The sequence below is a fragment of the Trichomonas vaginalis genome, chromosome III, assembly GCF_026262505.1.
Source record: "Trichomonas vaginalis G3 chromosome III, whole genome shotgun sequence".
NCBI classification, from domain to species: domain Eukaryota; phylum Parabasalia; order Trichomonadida; family Trichomonadidae; genus Trichomonas; species Trichomonas vaginalis.
Window position 1 is genome coordinate 14,373,107 of NC_067205.1, and position 18,429 is coordinate 14,391,535.

Sequence of the window (18,429 nt, forward strand, 5' to 3'; positions counted from 1 at the left end):
GACAATGACTATGAAATCTTTTCAGAGTACCCATATCCAATTAGGCGCATAAGTAACAAAAGAGTTGTAAGTGAGTTTGACAACGGTGATGGTTATATTTGTGTTTATTTAAACAAACATAAACTCTTTAAGCATAAAATTGTTGCAAATCAATTTATACCGAATCCTGAAGGACTTCGAGAAGTAGACCATATAAACAGAGACAGAGGAGACTTTCATATCTCAAACTTAAGGTGGGTGTCGAGAAGACAAAACATGAGAAATATTTCTGGTTCGAATGGCTATTGGTTTGACATTGTAGACACTCTTCCTGAAGATGCTGTTGAAATTATACAATACTCTAAATTTACTCTAGAAAATTACTACTATGTCCCAAGTGAAGATGTCTTTTACTATTTCATGGGAACTCAATACAGACGAATGAATGTCTTAAGACAGTATAGCAAAGATTATATAAACATTACAGATGTAGAAGGAAGAAGAACAAAGCTGTCTATTGCAAAGTTTAAGAGAGACAATGGTTATACATAAATGACAAAAATATATGACCTCATTATTTTTATCACGAATGACCTCATTGCTGACAAAAATAAATGACCTCAGAACTTCAACTTACGAATAAAGCTTGTTTTAGTCGTTATTGAGAAGTTAAACTTCTCTTCAAAGCAAGGTTGACATGACTTACATAAGTCAAATCCAATCTCTTGACCATCATGAAGTGCTTTGTAAAGTTTCATTAAACTGAACTCAGAGTCTTTGTCATATGTTCCAACAGGTATGTGAATGTTCTTATCTTCATTGTAATAGCATTGTATAGCTTCAGGAAACATTTCATTAGCTGTTAAAGCAAGAACGTCTTGTTTTACACCTTTACAACGTGCATGAATGCAACTTCATTTAAATCGTTAGTGAGTAAGTCTATGTAGTCTTCTTTCCACAAAATATTGACTTGTATGCTAAACTTTGTTTTCCAGGTGTTATTTCTGCGAAGTCAGAATGGAACTGACCTAATTTTTCCAATAAGTTCTCTACCGTATCTCTTCTTAAACTCTGCTGCAAGCTTTGGTATGTCTTCATTGAAAATATGCATGCTATCACAGTCCTGGTAAAATATTTGAAGTCCCATATCTTCAGCAGTACAGAATACTTCACACATTATTCTCTTCGACATAGACAGAATGTTAACACCAAGTGGACAGAAGTTAAAGTGTCTGCAAATGCTTTTCGTTAGCTTGAAAATAGTTTTATCTGAACCATCCAAACCTTCGAACTTCACTATATGGTTGTAGTTTCTGATGGCATATCTTATAGCATCTTTGTCATTTACTATGGTTATTTTTGACTCAATAGGAGATAGAATAGTTTTGCCATAAATACTGTTCAGAATGAGCTTTATATTTTCTTGCAAAGGATTTCCTTCTTTCTTATACTTTAACCTTAACTCAAACAACTTCTTTACTTCATCTCTTATTCTAATATCTCTGTTTCCATCGTAATAGTATCCTTGCAACACTTCACATTTGACACCTTGATATTTTATGAGGTCTTGTAATGTTATATGGTCAACATACATTAAACAGCAAGTGTTTGAACTTCTGGGAACGTTAAGTTCTGGATTTAGTTCAGGGTCACAAACTATTAAAGGAAAGTGTCTATGTATTCCAATCTCTGTTATCTTAATGAGAACAAAGAAGCCAGACATAAACTTTTCACCAATGGGTTCCTTTTGGTCGTCATCGAATAAATGTCTCATGAGATACTCTGTGCTTAACATTTCTTTCTTCATAACCTTTGGAATACCTTCTAAAGTATAAAGTCTTGCTATAGCTGATGGATATAATGAAACAGCGTCGAAGTCAGCAATGAGTTTCTTTTCGCTCTTTTGTTTCATGTTATCTGACAGCATACATCTTCCACCTTGAATACAGCGTGAAATAAATTCTCTTGGTTTATTTGAGAGGTCATATAAATTTCCATTCGGGAAGTACACTCTGTTCTCAAACAATTTGTTAGCAATAGAACAAATACTAACGTAGTCATAAACGTTTAAATCAAATTCTTTCAATATGTCATTGCGGAACTTAACAAAACCTTCTCTTAAAATTCTTACATCTTGTTTGCAATAAAATGTACTATACTTTTCTAAGTCGAAGTGGTTCTCATCTATTCTGCAACCTTTGATGGAATCTATGTTTTTCATGAATGTTCTATCTCACAAACTTACATGCTTCAGAAATGACACCAGTTCTGTTGTCATTTGCTAACAAAACACTGCTGTAGTAGTTGTATGGAAATACTTCTTTCGGTCCTGTTTGTAAGTTAAACATAGCAGGAAATAGTTTAAGCTTCTTATTTATAACACTGTAAGAGTCTTTTATAATAATTGCCCTTCCTTTATATAAGCCAGTTATTTGCATTGTTCGTGAACCTTTAATGATGGGAGTTCCTTTCACTTCTGTCATGTGTCTTAAGATGAAGTTTATATCATAACTGAGGTTATGGAAATATATTAAACTCTTGTCAGGAAGTCGTTCCAAAAATTCTGTTGCACAGTTCTGACCCCAAATGCTTTCACTCACTGAACCATCTTCACTGTCGTAACATATGTTAAAAGCTTTATGAAAGCCATCGGTACTGCACTCAAAGTCAGCAAAGAAAACGTGCTCAGGAATGAACTTGCACTTATTTTTATTTACTTCTTTTGACTCGGCTTTCTTCTTCAGTTGTACACAATACTTTGGAGCATATGTCAAATCTTTAAATGGTGCAAGGTTCTGTTTATATAAGTCAGTCGTATATGTGAAAAGTTCTCCATAAGAAATAGGTTCGAAATATTTGCACTCCCACAATGTTTTCATAACATCCCATAACGGTGTTGTTCTATCATAACGAACTACATATTTATCTTCTCTCTTTGTATAAATCTTCATTTGTTTCTCAATGTTCATTCCACCACACTTTCAAGATTTCTATATAGTTGCGAATGAAATATGTTGTCATTGGTAATCTTTCATTTAGCATGTAGTGGTCTTCAACAAGAAGTAAGTCAATAGTTCGAACAGTTTCACATTCTTTTGGTATGTATCTCTTTATTTCATTATGTCTTGAGTCATTGAAATAACCAATGGTAACATTAAATGCTATACCTGTTGCGTCAGAAATTTCTTGTACTTTACTTTGAGGAAAGTCTCTAACACGAATGACTTCTCTCATGTGGTCAATAGTTTCTTCATTTACTCCAGCCTGAATGCAAGCATAAACGAAACAATTGTCTTCTGTCATAAGTGTTGCAGTTCTTTTGTTCAGTTCATTGAAGATTTGGTAGCGTTCAAGATTTATAGGTAATGTGCAAAGATACTTCCAGAACTGACCGCTTCTCTTCTTATAAAACTTCTTTTCACCATTATCTTTCCAAAAGCTTTCTATAAGTGCTGGGTTTCCTGTTTGCTTAAGAGCTTCCAAAATGGCTTTCTGGTCATTTGTCAGTGTGCTTTCATCTCTATATGGTCTCTTTTTTGGTTTGCCTTTCTTTACATCTGACATCGTTAAGCCTTCATATTCTGTTAAATCATACATCTTTATTTCAGTAAGATTCTTTATGTTTGTCAAGAAGAAGTCATAGTGCATTTCAACAATACCTGCAGCATTTGCTTCTATCTCTGATATAAAGTTCTCCTTCAAGAGCTGATGTAGTAATGTTCCAATATTATTGAGGTTTAACGTAGAACATTCATACTTTCCACCAAGTTTATAACATACCATCCATCTCTGTTGTGAGTTTATTTTAATTTCTCTAAGAGTCTCATGAAAACCTTACCGAAATGTTTGTGTAAGTAGTCTCTGTTTGGTTCATCTAAAGCTTCGATGTTAAAGTCAATGAGTCTATTGCCTGACTTCACATTTCTCTTCCTATTCTCTTCATCTTTCTTTAACCATCTCTCACCTTCTTTTGGTTTGTCGTCAATGGAACGAATGACATCGTTAGCTTTGCGAACTTGTTCTATAGCACTTTTAAACATCTCTCTTCTCTGTTGTTTCAGTGTGTCGTCTCTTCTTCTTGTTTCACCAACGTTTGCATTTGTTATGTCAAACATTTCTCTTCTTACTTCATGAGGTACTGAACGTCTATGATATAAGTCAATAGCAACGTCATTTAAAGGAAATGCTCTTGCATGGACTTCGTCCTCGCCGCGTTGCGGCTTTATGAACTCATGAATTCTATCATAACTTATTGCACCATTGTAGTCATTGAGGATGTCAGCGAGTGCTTTTTTGTTTGTTGCGTAATGTTTTGCAACATCTATGTTAGCTTCTGTAAGAAGTTGTTTTATTTCCGAGTGTTCTAACTTAGACAACTTCCGATACATCTTTAGTAGGAAATAAAAAAATATTTTTGAAAAAATTAGATTAGATTTTTTAAAGTTATTTTTCAAAATAATTTAATATTTTTATTTTAATGAAACACATGCAAGATTGCAAGTTCTTTTCATACAATGCTCTCGCTACTGCCATCAAGAATGAGTTCAATAATGCTTCAAATGTTAATGTTATCTTTAACAAGAAGTTTGTGAAAGAATCTAAGTTTGGTCAGTATGTCAGACCATTAGCTATCGTCATTGACCGCAAACGTTATACTTCACAAGAGTTAGCAGTAGTTTTGAAACAAAAGAGTTTCTTCGTGAATGTCAAAGATACTCATTATACTGTTATAAAGAACTCTAATATTGACTTCTTCAGTATTGCTTTAAATCTTTCCGAACAGAAAGAATATAAGAAGGGTGAAACAAATGTGAAATATTATCCTTCATCTCTGAAGACAATAACGAACAAAGATGTTATACAGAAATTCTTACCAAAGGTTGAAGAAGCTTCTATTGACATTGACGAAGGAAGTGAAATGGTTGAAGAAATAGACCCTGAAGCTATTTAAGCAAAAATATATTTTTGAATAACTGATGGTGTCACTACGTCACCACGTCACCATGTCACCAGGTTAATTAACTTCTTTTAAAAATGATGACAACATGACATTTTGACAACACAGCAGGATTAATGCAAAAATGAATGTTATCGTTTATGTTATCGTTTATGTTATCGTTAATGTTATCGTTTATGTTATCGTTAATGTTATCAGTGTCGAACATAATTGACATGGAGCATTTATGTTATCGTTTATGTTATCGTTTATGTTATCGTTTATGTTATCGTTTATGTTATCGTTAATGTTATCGTTAATGCTTACAGTGTCGAACATAATTGACGTAGGATTCATGACTTCTTCGTAAATGAGTGTAAATATAGCACAAAAATATATTTTAGGTGAAGAGGTGAGATCTCACCCGTTTTTTCACCTCTTTTTTCACCTCATTCTCTCTTCGTTAATGTTGTCGTGACTTCATCGTTAATGTTGTCGTGACTTCATCGTTAATGTTGTCGTGACTTCTTCGTTAATGTTGTCGTGACTTTATTCTTCCTCTTTGAAGTTATCGAAATATTCTGTTATTTTTTCCTTCAGTAATGTTAAGTCTTCTTTGAATGTAAGTATTGTGCAACCTTTGATGTCATAGTGTGTTTGAGGAAGAGTATTTTTGACAATTTCCTTTATTTGCTCATTCGGTGTCATTGAAATCGGTAAGTTTTCACGATAGAACCAGTTTCTGTCAGATTTATATATTTTAGCTAAGTCATAAAAGCTCTTGTTGTTTCTTCTGACTAAATGCAACATAACCATATCTTTATCTTCTTCTTTCTCCAATTCTTCAGTATATATCATATACCTATAACTCTTTTCCTTTCCTTTTGGTACGAACGCGGTATTCTTTTCTGTATGCTTTTGTCTTTGGATTCAATGACTTCATCTTTTGCTTGAAGTTTCTTTTCCATCTCTCCACGTTCTGCTTTATATAGTTCATCTAAACATCATGAAAATATAACAAGCATAACGAGGTGAAGCCCACATTGCTACAGCATTTACTAAAAGTCTATGAACATAATAACCTTTCAAACCAGGAGCCAAATTCTTGCGATTTTCATACGGAATCTCTTCTCTCGGTTTTCCGAGGGAAGCAATCATATGAAGGAAATTCTTCTAAAAGTTCTTTTGCCTGTTGGTTTCAAACCAATGATATGCTTGCTTTGTAGAACGAAGAGCATTCATTATACTTTGCATTTGGTACATGTCATCTTTGACTGAACGAATGAGACGTAACTGTTTGTTATACTGTATGTACTCGTATTCTTCATTTATAGCTTCATGGACTATAACTGTTGTTGTGTTCTCTGATGTTGACATTACTGTTTCTTATATACAGGATAAAAAATTTGTTAGAAAAAAATTAGCGTTATTTTTATCTTTTATGAAAATTCATGAAATTTGGTCATTTTTCAGCAAAAATATAATTTAGGTGAAGAGGTGAGATCTCACCCGTTTTTTCACCTGTTTTTTCACCTCTTTTTTCACAAGCGTTTTACATGAATTGTACGATGTATATTTGAAATCCTAAACAGTTTTGTAGCTTCTATTTCTTCGCTGAGGATATCTAATGTTTTAACGATGCCGAAGGTTTCTTTATATTTCTTCTTGACGTCAGACAGAAGGAAATCTTCTGCTGTTGGATAGTTTTTGTTCAGAAATTCTAACATATCCATTTTATCTTCTGCTGGCTTTTCTGCTTCTTTCTTTAAGTCTGCATAGTCGTTTCGCATTCTTTCTATCTCTTTGACTGAGTAGTTATATTTTCTTATTGCTGCTTTACATTTTGAACATTGCGGATTCATTTTTGCGTTATACATTGAAATAAAACCAGCTAGAACAACTAAGGCGTCAATGGTTTCTTTAACTCAAAAGCTGCTGGTTTATCTGTTCATGCCCATTACCTTACCTCTTCTATCTTTATCTCTTATTTCCCAAACACATTTTGCAACTAATGAAACAAAGTTATCGTATGTCTTAAACTCCACCGATTTATATATGTCAGAAATATTTTTATAAACCATGTCTCAATCTTTGTCCATAACTTTATGGTTGCAATGATATCCTAGAAACTCATAATTTACTTTACGTATGAATTTCTTTATTTCTACTGAGTCAGTGGTTTCACTTCTATTTCGTCGAATTCAGGAATAGTTAGTTTTTGCTGTGGATTTCAGGCAATTTGGGTAAATGGTCAATAATGTCCTGCATTTCATAAAGATTACTGTTCATTGTTTCATCTTTCGCACTACAGTCTAAATTACTTGTTAAAAGTTCTTGCTTTATCTTCTGGATTTCTGTTTCAAAAGTATATGAAGAAGGAATAAAGCTTTTCATCTCTACCAACATTGACGTAGGATTCATGACTAGCGAGTTTGGTGCTGTAGTTGTTTGAATTGTTGTTGTGCCGATTGTTGAAATCATATCTTTTATACAAAATAAAAAAATAAATAAAAAAACTTCAAGCAGTTCTGTTTCAGCAGCTCTCATATCATTAACAAACACAACCTTGACTCTATTGACTGTACTGTCAATCTTTGAGTTATATTATATGTCCTTCCTATCTTATATCTTTTTGTGTTGAAGTCCTTCGGTTTCTGAACGATGTAAAGTAAGCCTTCACTGCAACGTTCCGTATCGAATGAACCATATGTTATGAAGTTATATCCAACAACAGGGTCTAACCATAACAAAACTATTGGTATAAGACTTTTGTCTATAAGATATGCTTCTTGTTCCATGAAATGCTACTGATATCATAAGCTCAGGATTTCTTGTCAAAATTTTCTGAGTTGAAGCATTTCTAACCCAGTCGTTTGTTTTCTTTCCAGATGGAGATATAATGTCTGACAAAGAATATTTATTGTATTTCTTTGAGTATCTTACGTTTAAATCACCAATTCTAACCACTTTGGTGTCATTGTCAATCTTTCTAACTGTTTCAAACTCAATGTTTGACATTTCTGTCTTTACATACAAAATAAAAAAATAAAACTAACTTTATTTTTTCTATCTTAAGGAAATTCATGAAAATTCACGAGAAAGCTAAAGCAATCTGAGCCGCTAAGCGGCGAGGGTGAAAAAACAGGTGAAAAAAGAGGTGAGATCTCACCTCTTCACCTAAATTATATTTTTTGGTGTAAATAAATGGTACCATTAATGATATCATGACTGTTCTCATTCATGTCTGATTTACATCTAATGAAAAAGTTTAGAAGAATTTTCTTATTCTTTCTGGCTTATTTTTGTCTTTCCAGTACTCCCGCTCTAATGGTCCCAGATGTGTTGACTTTGACTCTCTCAAGTTCTTAGATGGTATAACATCTTCAACGCCTCCTTCATATCTTACTTTATAAGTGTCATCGTTTATGTTATAGCCAAGTATTTCAATAACCACTCCTCGCTTTGCTTCGTCAATGTTTCAGCAAGTTTGCATTACTACTTTCGACTAATTTGTGACGAGGGTAAAACGCAATAGAGTCGTCAGCAGCTTTTATAAGATATCCATTACCTTGCGTAGAGTCTACGATATATTAGTTTCTACTTAACCTTAAACGTTTCTTTGTCAACGGCTTGTCGTCAAGAACTACACGAACTTTTTACCAGGAATGAGGGTTAAATTGTGTTGAATTTCTGATATTTTGTGTTTGGCTTCGTTTCTTTGTATATACTTTTTCTTGTTGTTGTGTCATGAATTGGTTATGTCCTTTGTAGAATGTGTTGAGGAATAATATACTTCGAGAAAAATGTTTCATTGTTTCTTCGGTTAAAGTCTCGCTCTTGGTTAAATCTCTGAGAGTCCTTATGAAGCGTTTATGATGCCGAGTATGTATGGTTATGTCTTCAGTAGTGTAGTGAGTTATGTTATGCTTAATGAGAAATTCTGTGATTTCATTGCTGAGGTATGCACTGTCTTGGTCTGATGTTAAAGTACTTGGGTTATGTTCTGCTACAAAACTTTTGTAAAACTCTTAACACTTCACGAGTTCCTTTATTTTTCATTGGATATGCATATGCTTTACGAGTGTTAACAATTAATGAAGATGAGGAATGGTTTATGTCCTCCTTTTCTGCTTTGAATAGAGTGTCAAATTGGTATGCGTCAGGAGTTGTTGGAGTAAATTGGTAAAAAGTAGTCGTAAGGGTTTATTTTTGTTGATGTACAACATTTTTGTCAAAGAACCTTTTCACTTCAGCTCTGTTAGTAAATCCCCAACTCTTTGCAGCTTCATTGAACTTCTTAAATGACCACCATGGATGTTGTTCGAATACTTCTTTCAAGCTCATTATGTAAAGTTAAAGATTTTATTCAAGGCTCAAGCGCGTTCATTGAACACGGTACCATGCGAATACAGTCACAAATGGTGGCATATAATCTGCACCCGAGCCTGTTGGATTTGTTGTGAAAGTGTGTGAATGATTTCCTCCTGGTTCAGTTGGTCGAAAAATCTTTTTTGCTGCATTGTTATAAGATGGAGATAAAACATCATTGCCAGCTTCATACTCTGAGTTGTATAATGGGTGGTCTCTTAATGAGTGGCTATGGTCGCCAGAAAAGTTTGTAGTTCCTGTATGAGTGTGTGGTGGAAGGTTTGCTTCTTTAATTTTCTTCGAACCTCCCGTTTGCTTTGAAGAGTCAGCACAGTATAAGAATTTGTCTACAATCTGTTCCCACGTACCAAAACCTAAAACTGTTTCTGGATTTGTTGAGTTCATTGACGTATAAATAGAACCAACGGGATATAATGTTTGAAGTATTTCTGTCTTTAATGTTTGAAGCTCTGTTTTGTCTGCTTTCTTATCATATAAATCTTGAGCAGTGAATTTAACATTATTTTCATCATCCATGACATAAACATTTTTACAGCTAATTTCTTTCTTCGTTGTTATGTTTTCATTCGATGTTAAACCTTGTGGAAAGTTAGGAGGTTATAATATAATGCATCCCCACCAGTTCCGCCAACCGTTCCTTCAATACTTTCTATAGCAACAGTTGAGAAGGAGTTATGTGTATGTTCTTTATCTGCTTTCTTATCTAACATTGCTGGTAGTTCATGTGTTTCAAAGTTTCTGACATGACCTTCAATGTTCATACATTTACTATTTAAGGAGTTTAGTGTATCTTTTACGCTTGTACTTGGATTCTCTAAAGGTGCACTTGAACCAAGGGTATAGTTTAATATTATGTCGTCTGCTCTAACAGTAGTGAAGGATTTATGTGTATGGTTCTTGTCGGCTTTACTGTCTAATGTAGCTTGAAGTTCATTTATATCGGAGATGTTGTGTTTATGAGATTTCAAAACTTTGTTCATTGCTTCGAGTTCAACTTTGTCAGCTTTACTTTTAATAGCATCTTCAAAAGTTATTTTTGCCTTAACTCTCAATGTAAATCTTGGTTCAACTAATACACCTTTAACAGAGAAAGTAGAGGCATAAATTTCATCGTTATAACTAAATGCTTCTAGCGCTTTACCGTGTCATAATGTACAGTACAGCTTATGTCATAACCTTTAGCACGAATGTATTTATATCTTCTTTCATTAACATCTTCAGTGCTTATTTGTTCATCCTGTGTTAAATATCCATGGTAGTCCGTTATAATCTGTTCGTCTGAAGTTATATAATGAACGTGGTTCTTGACTTTATCACTCAGAGCTAAAAGCTCATTTTTGTCTGCTTTTTCGGCTAATTTCTCATTAACATCATTCACTTCTAATTCAACTCTTCCGCCAGAACTCTTATTATCATTAATCTTTTTCATTAATTCGGTAATTACGTCATAAAGACTATATTCTGTTTTCGGTTTTGTAAATAATGAGTCAAAATTTCTTTTCATCATTACATCGCTGACATTAATGATATCACCAATTCCTTTTTCATTTATTCTCTTCATTAATTCTGCAATAATGACGAATATATAATCTGTTAATTTATTCTCTTCATCGAGGGTTATAGAATGTTTTGAAATTGAATCATTAACTCCTCTAAATAAATCAATAACTTCAGGATACACGTTTTTAATGTCTCGAATAACCCGACCAGTATCCTGTTGTTCATGTTCTTCGTTCCCGTCGTTACGTGGTTTTATATCTCTAACCATCATCAACGCAGCCATAACCGGAGGGTTTGTTGCTATCTGTTCGAAAATCCGTCTTTGTGTTTGTTAAAACATTTGAAACAAGTCTTTTAAAACCATCTACAAAATTTCCTGTTTCACCTAATGTTCTTGCAGCATTTACAAGCTCACCCATTCCCGCTTTTGACCCCAAAAACGTCCATATTGCATTTATTTCACTCTGTATAGTTGTCCATTCAGCGAAACTAACACCCGCATTCGCTAAGCTGAAAATGAAATTCAGTGGATCGAACTTAATTCCACCTTCTTTTTCAATTTCAACGAACTCACTAACATGAGATTTTAAGTATTCTTTCGTTAAAATTGTTTTCCCCGATGTTATGTCATTAACGAAACTATCACCGTCAAAAGTTAACGAATTCAATTTCGTCGTTGATGCTTTTATTTCATACACCGCTTTATCAATAGTTTTTGGCTCACCTTCTTTAGAAGCATATGAAACATTAATGAATGAATTATATGTATTCGTGAATGAATTAAAATCAATGATTTTCATTAATGACGCCTTTAATGATTCATTTACTGTTGAATCCCTTAAAGTAATTAATGAACTGTCATTTATGAAAGGTACACTGCAAACCGTCGAGTTTGGATCAAATGCTGTAGTTGGTGCAGGAATATTAATGATATAAGTCATTAAATCATTAAGTGACGTAAATAATGTTGTCGTTTTTGATTTAATTTCTTTAGCATCTGTTATATATGGTAATTTTATTTCTGTAGTTTCTGAATTAAAGATATTCGCTAAAATGTTTTGTAAACTGTTTTGAACAGCTGTGTAAACCGTTGAATCCGGAACTCTTACGATTTCACCGTCCTTAATAAAAGGCATTGCACATGGTGTAGTGCTTGGGTCAAATCTTTTTGGGTTATGATTCAACATATATTCTAATGCTTCATAAACAGACCTATATACTGTTGTGTTATCTTTTTCAATAATTTCACCGTCCTTTATAAACGGCATAGTACATGGAGTTAAAATAGGGTCGAACTTTTCATAGTCCTTCCATGTTATGTATTTCTCAGTATTTCCATCAGAAATAACAATATATTTGTCAGTAAGTGTGAGAGAGTATTGACCAAAATATAAACGTTTAGCTCTGTCAGCTTCATACGCATATGCAGCTATACTCATATTTTAATGAGAATAAAATGTTGTTCTATTTGCAAAGTACAGACCCAAACGAATACGGGACAGTAAAGCTACAAACAAACTTAGGTCTACAGAATGAGGCGCTTGCATTCAGAATGGTTGACTTCAATACTATCGCTTCATTCGTTATAACAGATGAAACAGATTTCATGGAGATTGAAATAGATGGAAAGAAGCACGAAATAAGATTTCACAATAATGTAGAATATAAGATGGAAACATTAGCTGGAGTGTTAAATGCTCTCATAAATACTACAATAAACAAGGATAACGAAGAAAACTTAATGAATGTTAAACTTATTGCAGGAGTTTTGAAGTTCAGTTATGTGAAGGAGTTTAAGATAACACGAATGAGTCATAGAGTACAACTTCTTTTGGGTGCATATCATATGAGATTTCCTTTGAAAAGTGTTGACAAAACGATTGAGATGAAATCTGTTCCATACGTATGTTATGGTAATTGTTTATACATTGAGTCTAAAATAGCTAATGTCACAGGCATTTCAGGAGTTAATAGTAAAGGTTCAGTAGAATATAAATCCTTCTGTTATGCAGTCAATTCAATGTTCATTCCAAACGTTCCTGTCATAGCAACTCATTTAGGTAAATGGGTTCGCATTAGTCCTCATAATTTGAAAGACATGCAATTCAGACTTGTTGACTTTCAAGGAGAGCCTGTAGAACTGAAGGCACCAGTGCGAATGACTGTTGAAGTTGACTTTTTAGAAAATATTAAATGCAACAGCTTACAAGAGAACTCAGAGCTAAAAATATAAAGTATGAATGTTATGTATTAGGTCATGAACTTTGGTTGTTGCTGTTTGATGAAACAAATGAATTAGTTATGTCAGTCAAGAGAACAGAAAAATATTGTGTTAGTGAAAACTGCACCAAGTCAATAAGATTAGTTTTGCATTATGAAGATGAGTTCGATACTGTTGAAGAAGTTTTGGATAGATATTACAAATTGCTAACTTGAAATTTTTTTGACTGACGGCGCAAAGCGCCAAGATGGGCTCAAAGAGCCCTCCTGACTGCTTTAATTTACTAAAACATATTTCAAACAAAGTTTATATTCTGTTGAAAGTTTTGTATATTCATTCGAATATTTATACTTAAACTCAACTCCTGTAGTTCCTGGTGTTTCAATGATGCGGATGTTACCTATTTTCATGAATAGTGGAGTTTGACCACAGCATTCGATTTCAGGGTCGAGATAGTCAATGACACATTGTTTCCCTGTTATTCGTGAGATAACATTTTCAAGGTCCTCCTTTGTTAGAATTATTTGGTTCTTGCTTATAAGATTTGTCAAAAGCTTCTTATCGTCTTTGAGTAAAATTGTTTGGTATAACTGAAGAAGGTAATGGTCTACGTTATCTGAAGGATTTGTTTGAACATTTGTGTAAGGGTTGTCGTTGGCTTCTCTTGAAAGAATTGGTCCAGTGGTGGATACTCTAACTTAACATCTGATGTAGCGTTAGCGTTTGAAGCTGAGTTTAAATTCACGGATTTCAGCTCTGGTTCTGGTTCTTTCAAACACTCTGAACTATAGTTCTTTATGACAATATTGTTTGTCGTTCGTGAGTCAACATTTGATGTTGGTTCAATTGGAACATTAACGGCACCAGCTAAGATGGATTTGCTTCTCATTTCATATAGAATAAAAACCTTTTATATGTATGAAATGAACAATATACTCGACAAGGGTTTGAATGTAAAGCTAACGAATGAAAATATTGTTGAATTCACTGAGACAGGAGCTGTGTATAAAGATGTAGAACTACTGAACAAAAGAGCTAAGGGAAGAAGCAGGAACATGAACAAAGGGTGGAAGCCTATAAAAATTTATGTCAATGATGGCTCAGGAGGTTCAAACATAAAGTATGCAGAAAGTTATAGAGTTTATGCTCTCAAAGGTGAAAAGCCTTCATTTAAGAACAGCTATTCTAACGCATATCCTCAAAAGCTAACGGATGGGAAGTGGATGATATGAATGACAGCAAAAATATTAACAGAAATGGCGACAGAGATGCATGGAATTTGTTTACCATCAGTCAATTGAAGGTTAAACTTTAAAACAATGTTGGTCGTTCCATGGAATATTTTTGAATTTAATGGTATTAGTCATGATATGAATCTCAAGTATGAACGAGGAGAGATGAGAGACTTATATGCTCCCAATTCTTCAAAAGGTAATGTATACCTGACTGTTTCAAATAAGTTCAATATCATAACGTGAGAAACCTTGAAAGATAACGAAGTCAGTTATGAGACGTTTATGTTTAAAGCTAAAAACCTCATTTTGCATAAGTATTGCTCAGTTAAATGGTAATGTCTGACTTAGTAATGATGTTAGCTAATGGTGAGTCAGGCTTTGAAACTAAACCTTTACCAGCGAAGTCGTCACAAACTAATAAAGTGTTTGATGGATATTTTTTGAAGGGGTATTTTGAAAGTTTTGACAGAATGTAGTTTGTAAGTCGTTTCATATCGTAAACTCCTGAGTACTGACGTAAGTGGTGTTTGTCAATAATTCTTTCCATCTCCTCAGAAGTCTTTTGCATTCCTGACTGTATAAATTCAACGATGGCATAATATTTCCTCTTACGTCGAATGTAACGTTGAAGAAATTCAATGAGTTCACTGTCTGGAACTTTAACGACAGAGGCTTGAACTTTTGACATAAATGTTTTCGCTGTTGAGTCCATAGAGTCTGAAGTTGCTGATATAATGATTTGGTCATAATATGAGTCATTTCCTAAACGTTCTGTTATAAGAATATGACGAATGAGGTTAAATGTCTTTCCTGACCCCATCTTTCCACAATAGAAATAAACACCATTTGAACAGAACTCATAGTCCTTACTGAAAGGAAGAATGAGAGAAGAGTTAAGTTTGTCTGTAGTTTCATTCATGTCTTCATCTATGTCATGTATTAAATGCTTCATTTTATCTCCATTAAAAATGCAAGTCAGAAATATTCAGAACATAGCACCGAGTCTAACTGACAAGAGTATAAAGATATACTATGAACATGTTATGATGAAACCAACCAAAATTCAAGAAAGTCAGTATACTTATGAATATCCAAGACACTGGGTAGAGTATGTAGGAGGTGAGAAAGCTATTGAAATCAGACAGGTTCGAAGTATTCCAGCAGGAAGAACAATATTATTGAAGAACTTTAATGTTTTGAGGTATAATGATGAAACAAAGAAGCAAGATAGTTTTCCTGTTGCTGTGTATGTGAACTTAGATACAGGAGATGACATGAAAGTTTTTAATACAAAGCTTCAAACGGTAGTGAGAGAACAACTGACTGCGGAAGGACATCCATTACCTTCAGAAGTTACCATAGCATATAATTTTGAAACAAACTCAATAGATTTTAAAGTCGTCTCTGCAAAGAAGTCAGGTTTTACATTTAATGAAGCAGATGTATATTCGAATGAAAACTTCAAAGCTATTGCATGGTTAGATAATGACGATTGCTTTAAGAAAATCTTTAAATTCAGTGACTCAAAGATGTCAATAGATGACCTTCGTGGAATGTTACCATCGACGTTTACAGTAGAAGGTTCAGCAGGATTGCTTACAAGATTGTCAATTGGTGGTATTTGGTCTCGTGAGAACATTGTTATAAAATCCAGTATAAGTGAATTTGCTGAAGAATCTATATTATGTCTTTCAAACTATATGTATTCGCCGCCGAAGCATTATAGTATAACAAACTTTGTCAGTAAGTTTAACATAAGACTTGTCGAACCTTCTTCAATGAAAGATGTTGTGCTACCTAAAGATGGAAAGGATGGACTCATTATTGAGATGATTTTAATAGCATATTAAATGAGCTTGTTCTTGAAGGTCATTCATGATGAAATAACTGTTGTAGAAGATGTTAGCAATTGTTCAGACATTTTGAAGCGTATAGATGAGATAAGAAAGAAGTTAGATAGACCGCAAAGCGGTGAGGGCGAAGCCCGTGAGAACGCTTATGTTTCATTGACTTTCTCCAGTAACGAGAACTTTTATGAGATAATATTGAAGAGAGATGATTTTAATATGGTGTAAATGGTAGCTTGGACAGCTTTAGGCGCAATGGGAACAAAAGCATTAGCATTTGGAGCAAAAGCACTTGGAGCTTATGACGCAGTAAATAAAATGAGTGGAGGAAGGTTTTCGAAGACATTAGATGCAAATAAAGGGAAGATTGGAGGCTGGGTTGCAAAGAAGTTAAGATTAAATAAAATAGGGCTCATAAATAAAGCATCCAATTTGGTTGCGACTGAGTCAGAAAATGCTTTAGGAAAGGACGATGAGTTTGCAAAACACACAAAAGACTTTAATGACCAGATGAAAGGTGAAACAATGCATTTAAATAGAGTCGATGGAACTAAAGAAAATGTTTCTTCTCCACCAGTAGTTCTTCCGTATGGTCCCTATGGAATGTATGGAAACCCTTACGAAAGACCATTTGACCCATTGACTGGTGGAAGTAACTGGTATCATTACGGCCGAAGAAGAAAGACAGTCAAGTTGGAGACAGACGTGAAGAAAGCAACTAAAAAGAAACCAAGGAAGAGAGTTATAAAGCAATGAATTCAACAGGGTGAAAAAAGAGGTGAAAAAACGGGTGAGATCTCACCACTTCACCTAAATTTATTTTTGTGCTATGTTTTCATACGTGTGAGGGTGGTGATATCATTAATTTTTAAGTTTATTTTTTATTTTATTTTTATATAAATGACGAAAACTATTGAGATAACAAACTACAACGGTCATGAGTTCAAGAATTTGTTCTTCGTTCCTCGTGAAAATACATTCTATCAGATACGAGGGAGAAAGGGTAAAGTTAGTTTGAGTGTTTATGACAACAAACATAATGGGAGATATATAAAAGCAATAGATACAAACGGTAAGCGTGTTTCATTAGCTTTGTCAAAACTTACTAACATTTATTTTGACAGTGACTTTGACCTATATGAAGAAGAAAGTGAGTCAGAAGATTATGAGCTGTTATGTGAAGCACAGCAATGGGAGGAGTTGCAATACTTTTGTAAGTGAGAACGTTTATTTTTTACATTAGTGAGGTGAAGTGGTTGGTGGCTTTGTAAATATTTAAGGTTAAGTTAGTGTTGTCGTTTGTGTTGTAAAATATACGTTAATGGTTTTGTAAAGTGTCAAACCGTTATCTTGGGTAAGGTGGAACGCAGTGCCGCCGTACCCAAGATAGGGATACTAACTAACCCTCATTATTTTGTTTATTTTTTCTTTCTTCAGTATTTTTCTTCTTTTCTTCTTTTTTCTTTGTTTCTTCTTCTAGCTTTTCTTTTTCCTTTTCTTTAAATTCAAGACTTTGCACTCTCTCTCGATCATATTTGCTTCTTTTTTCAATATTTGCTATTCTAGTTTTACAAACATGATCATAATTTGAAATATCAAGTTTAAAGAATTGCCGTAAAAGGGTTTTCCAGTCAGGATGATTATATGCCAAGACGGAAACAAAGCATCTCACAATAAAGCCAAGTTTCCATGCTTTATCTTTTTCCAATAATCTAGACTTCAAGGCATTAAAAGCTTCATTGTAGTTAGTATGAATTCCTGGTTTAATAATTCTGAATAGATATGTTAATGTATCGATTGAATTAAAAACTTCTTCCCTAACTTTTTCTTCATCTTTTTCAAAAAGTCGTTTGAATGATTGCCATTTCATAATTTTTTCTTCTACATTTAACTCAGGATCTTTAAATACATACCTCAATAATTTTAATAAATCATCATGTCTCTTTTTAACAGACGCGAAGTACGATTTAATTGTATGATTCACATCTTTTGTTTGTTCACATTGTACACCTTCTTTAGAAAGTACATGTCCTGGTTTGCTATCACCATCTGATACAAATGTCATTGCTTGTTGAATAGTATCTGACTTGACAAGCTTTTCAAATATTGTATGCTCCATTAATGTCGACGCTTCATCTTCTGGGAAAACTGTAACTGTTTTAAAGATATCTTTGAATTCCTGATATTTAGTAGTTATATGAAACTCTCTGATAAAATTGTGAATAACGTCTGCTAAGCATCCTATCGCTTGGACACTTTTTCTTCTTCCTCCCCAACTACAGTCATAGCCACATATAAGCTCCTGTCCAATATATTTTAATT

The 18,429-nt window shown here is 33.7% G+C and overlaps 5 protein-coding genes and 7 pseudogenes across 12 annotated transcripts; 4 read left to right on the forward strand and 8 right to left on the reverse strand.

Annotated features, from left to right (window-relative positions):
- Nucleotides 1-1,181: 1,181 nt before the first annotated feature.
- On the reverse strand, nt 1,182-2,200 carry TVAGG3_0700890 (organellar and viral DNA polymerase type B; the record flags this gene model as incomplete). The annotated part of the gene is made up of 1 exon (XM_051243384.1): nt 1,182-2,200. A coding segment is annotated over one exon (1,019 nt), but the record flags the coding sequence as incomplete, so codon positions are not given.
- Nucleotides 2,201-2,657: 457 nt separating this feature from the next.
- Nucleotides 2,658-4,367, reverse strand: TVAGG3_0700900 (annotated as a pseudogene). Its single transcript has one exon. A coding segment is annotated over exon 1 (1,710 nt).
- Nucleotides 4,368-5,464: 1,097 nt separating this feature from the next.
- TVAGG3_0700910 lies at nt 5,465-6,292 on the reverse strand (annotated as a pseudogene). The gene has a single exon. A coding segment is annotated over exon 1 (828 nt).
- Nucleotides 6,293-6,459: 167 nt separating this feature from the next.
- TVAGG3_0700920 lies at nt 6,460-6,996 on the reverse strand (annotated as a pseudogene). Its single transcript has one exon. A coding segment is annotated over exon 1 (537 nt).
- A 2,302-nt stretch (nt 6,997-9,298) lies between these two features.
- Nucleotides 9,299-10,284, reverse strand: TVAGG3_0700930 (annotated as a pseudogene). The gene has a single exon. A coding segment is annotated over exon 1 (986 nt).
- Nucleotides 10,285-12,260: 1,976 nt separating this feature from the next.
- Nucleotides 12,261-13,037, forward strand: TVAGG3_0700940 (uncharacterized protein; the record flags this gene model as incomplete). Its single annotated transcript, XM_051243385.1, has 1 exon — nt 12,261-13,037. The coding sequence occupies one exon, from the start codon at nt 12,261-12,263 to the stop codon at nt 13,035-13,037; it is 777 nt and encodes a 258-aa protein (XP_051089972.1).
- A 263-nt stretch (nt 13,038-13,300) lies between these two features.
- Nucleotides 13,301-13,914, reverse strand: TVAGG3_0700950 (annotated as a pseudogene). The gene has a single exon. A coding segment is annotated over exon 1 (614 nt).
- Nucleotides 13,915-14,561: 647 nt separating this feature from the next.
- On the reverse strand, nt 14,562-15,179 carry TVAGG3_0700960 (annotated as a pseudogene). Its single transcript has one exon. A coding segment is annotated over exon 1 (618 nt).
- Nucleotides 15,180-15,472: 293 nt separating this feature from the next.
- Nucleotides 15,473-16,110, forward strand: TVAGG3_0700970 (annotated as a pseudogene). The gene has a single exon. A coding segment is annotated over exon 1 (638 nt).
- On the forward strand, nt 16,111-16,335 carry TVAGG3_0700980 (uncharacterized protein; the record flags this gene model as incomplete). Its single annotated transcript, XM_001309632.1, has 1 exon — nt 16,111-16,335. The coding sequence occupies one exon, from the start codon at nt 16,111-16,113 to the stop codon at nt 16,333-16,335; it is 225 nt and encodes a 74-aa protein (XP_001309633.1).
- A 672-nt stretch (nt 16,336-17,007) lies between these two features.
- On the forward strand, nt 17,008-17,328 carry TVAGG3_0700990 (uncharacterized protein; the record flags this gene model as incomplete). Its single annotated transcript, XM_001309634.1, has 1 exon — nt 17,008-17,328. The coding sequence occupies one exon, from the start codon at nt 17,008-17,010 to the stop codon at nt 17,326-17,328; it is 321 nt and encodes a 106-aa protein (XP_001309635.1).
- Nucleotides 17,329-17,506: 178 nt separating this feature from the next.
- TVAGG3_0701000 (uncharacterized protein) lies at nt 17,507-18,226 on the reverse strand (the record flags this gene model as incomplete). The annotated part of the gene is made up of 1 exon (XM_001309635.1): nt 17,507-18,226. One exon carries the CDS (start codon nt 18,224-18,226, stop codon nt 17,507-17,509), a length of 720 nt encoding a protein of 239 aa, XP_001309636.1.
- Nucleotides 18,227-18,429: the final 203 nt, after the last annotated feature.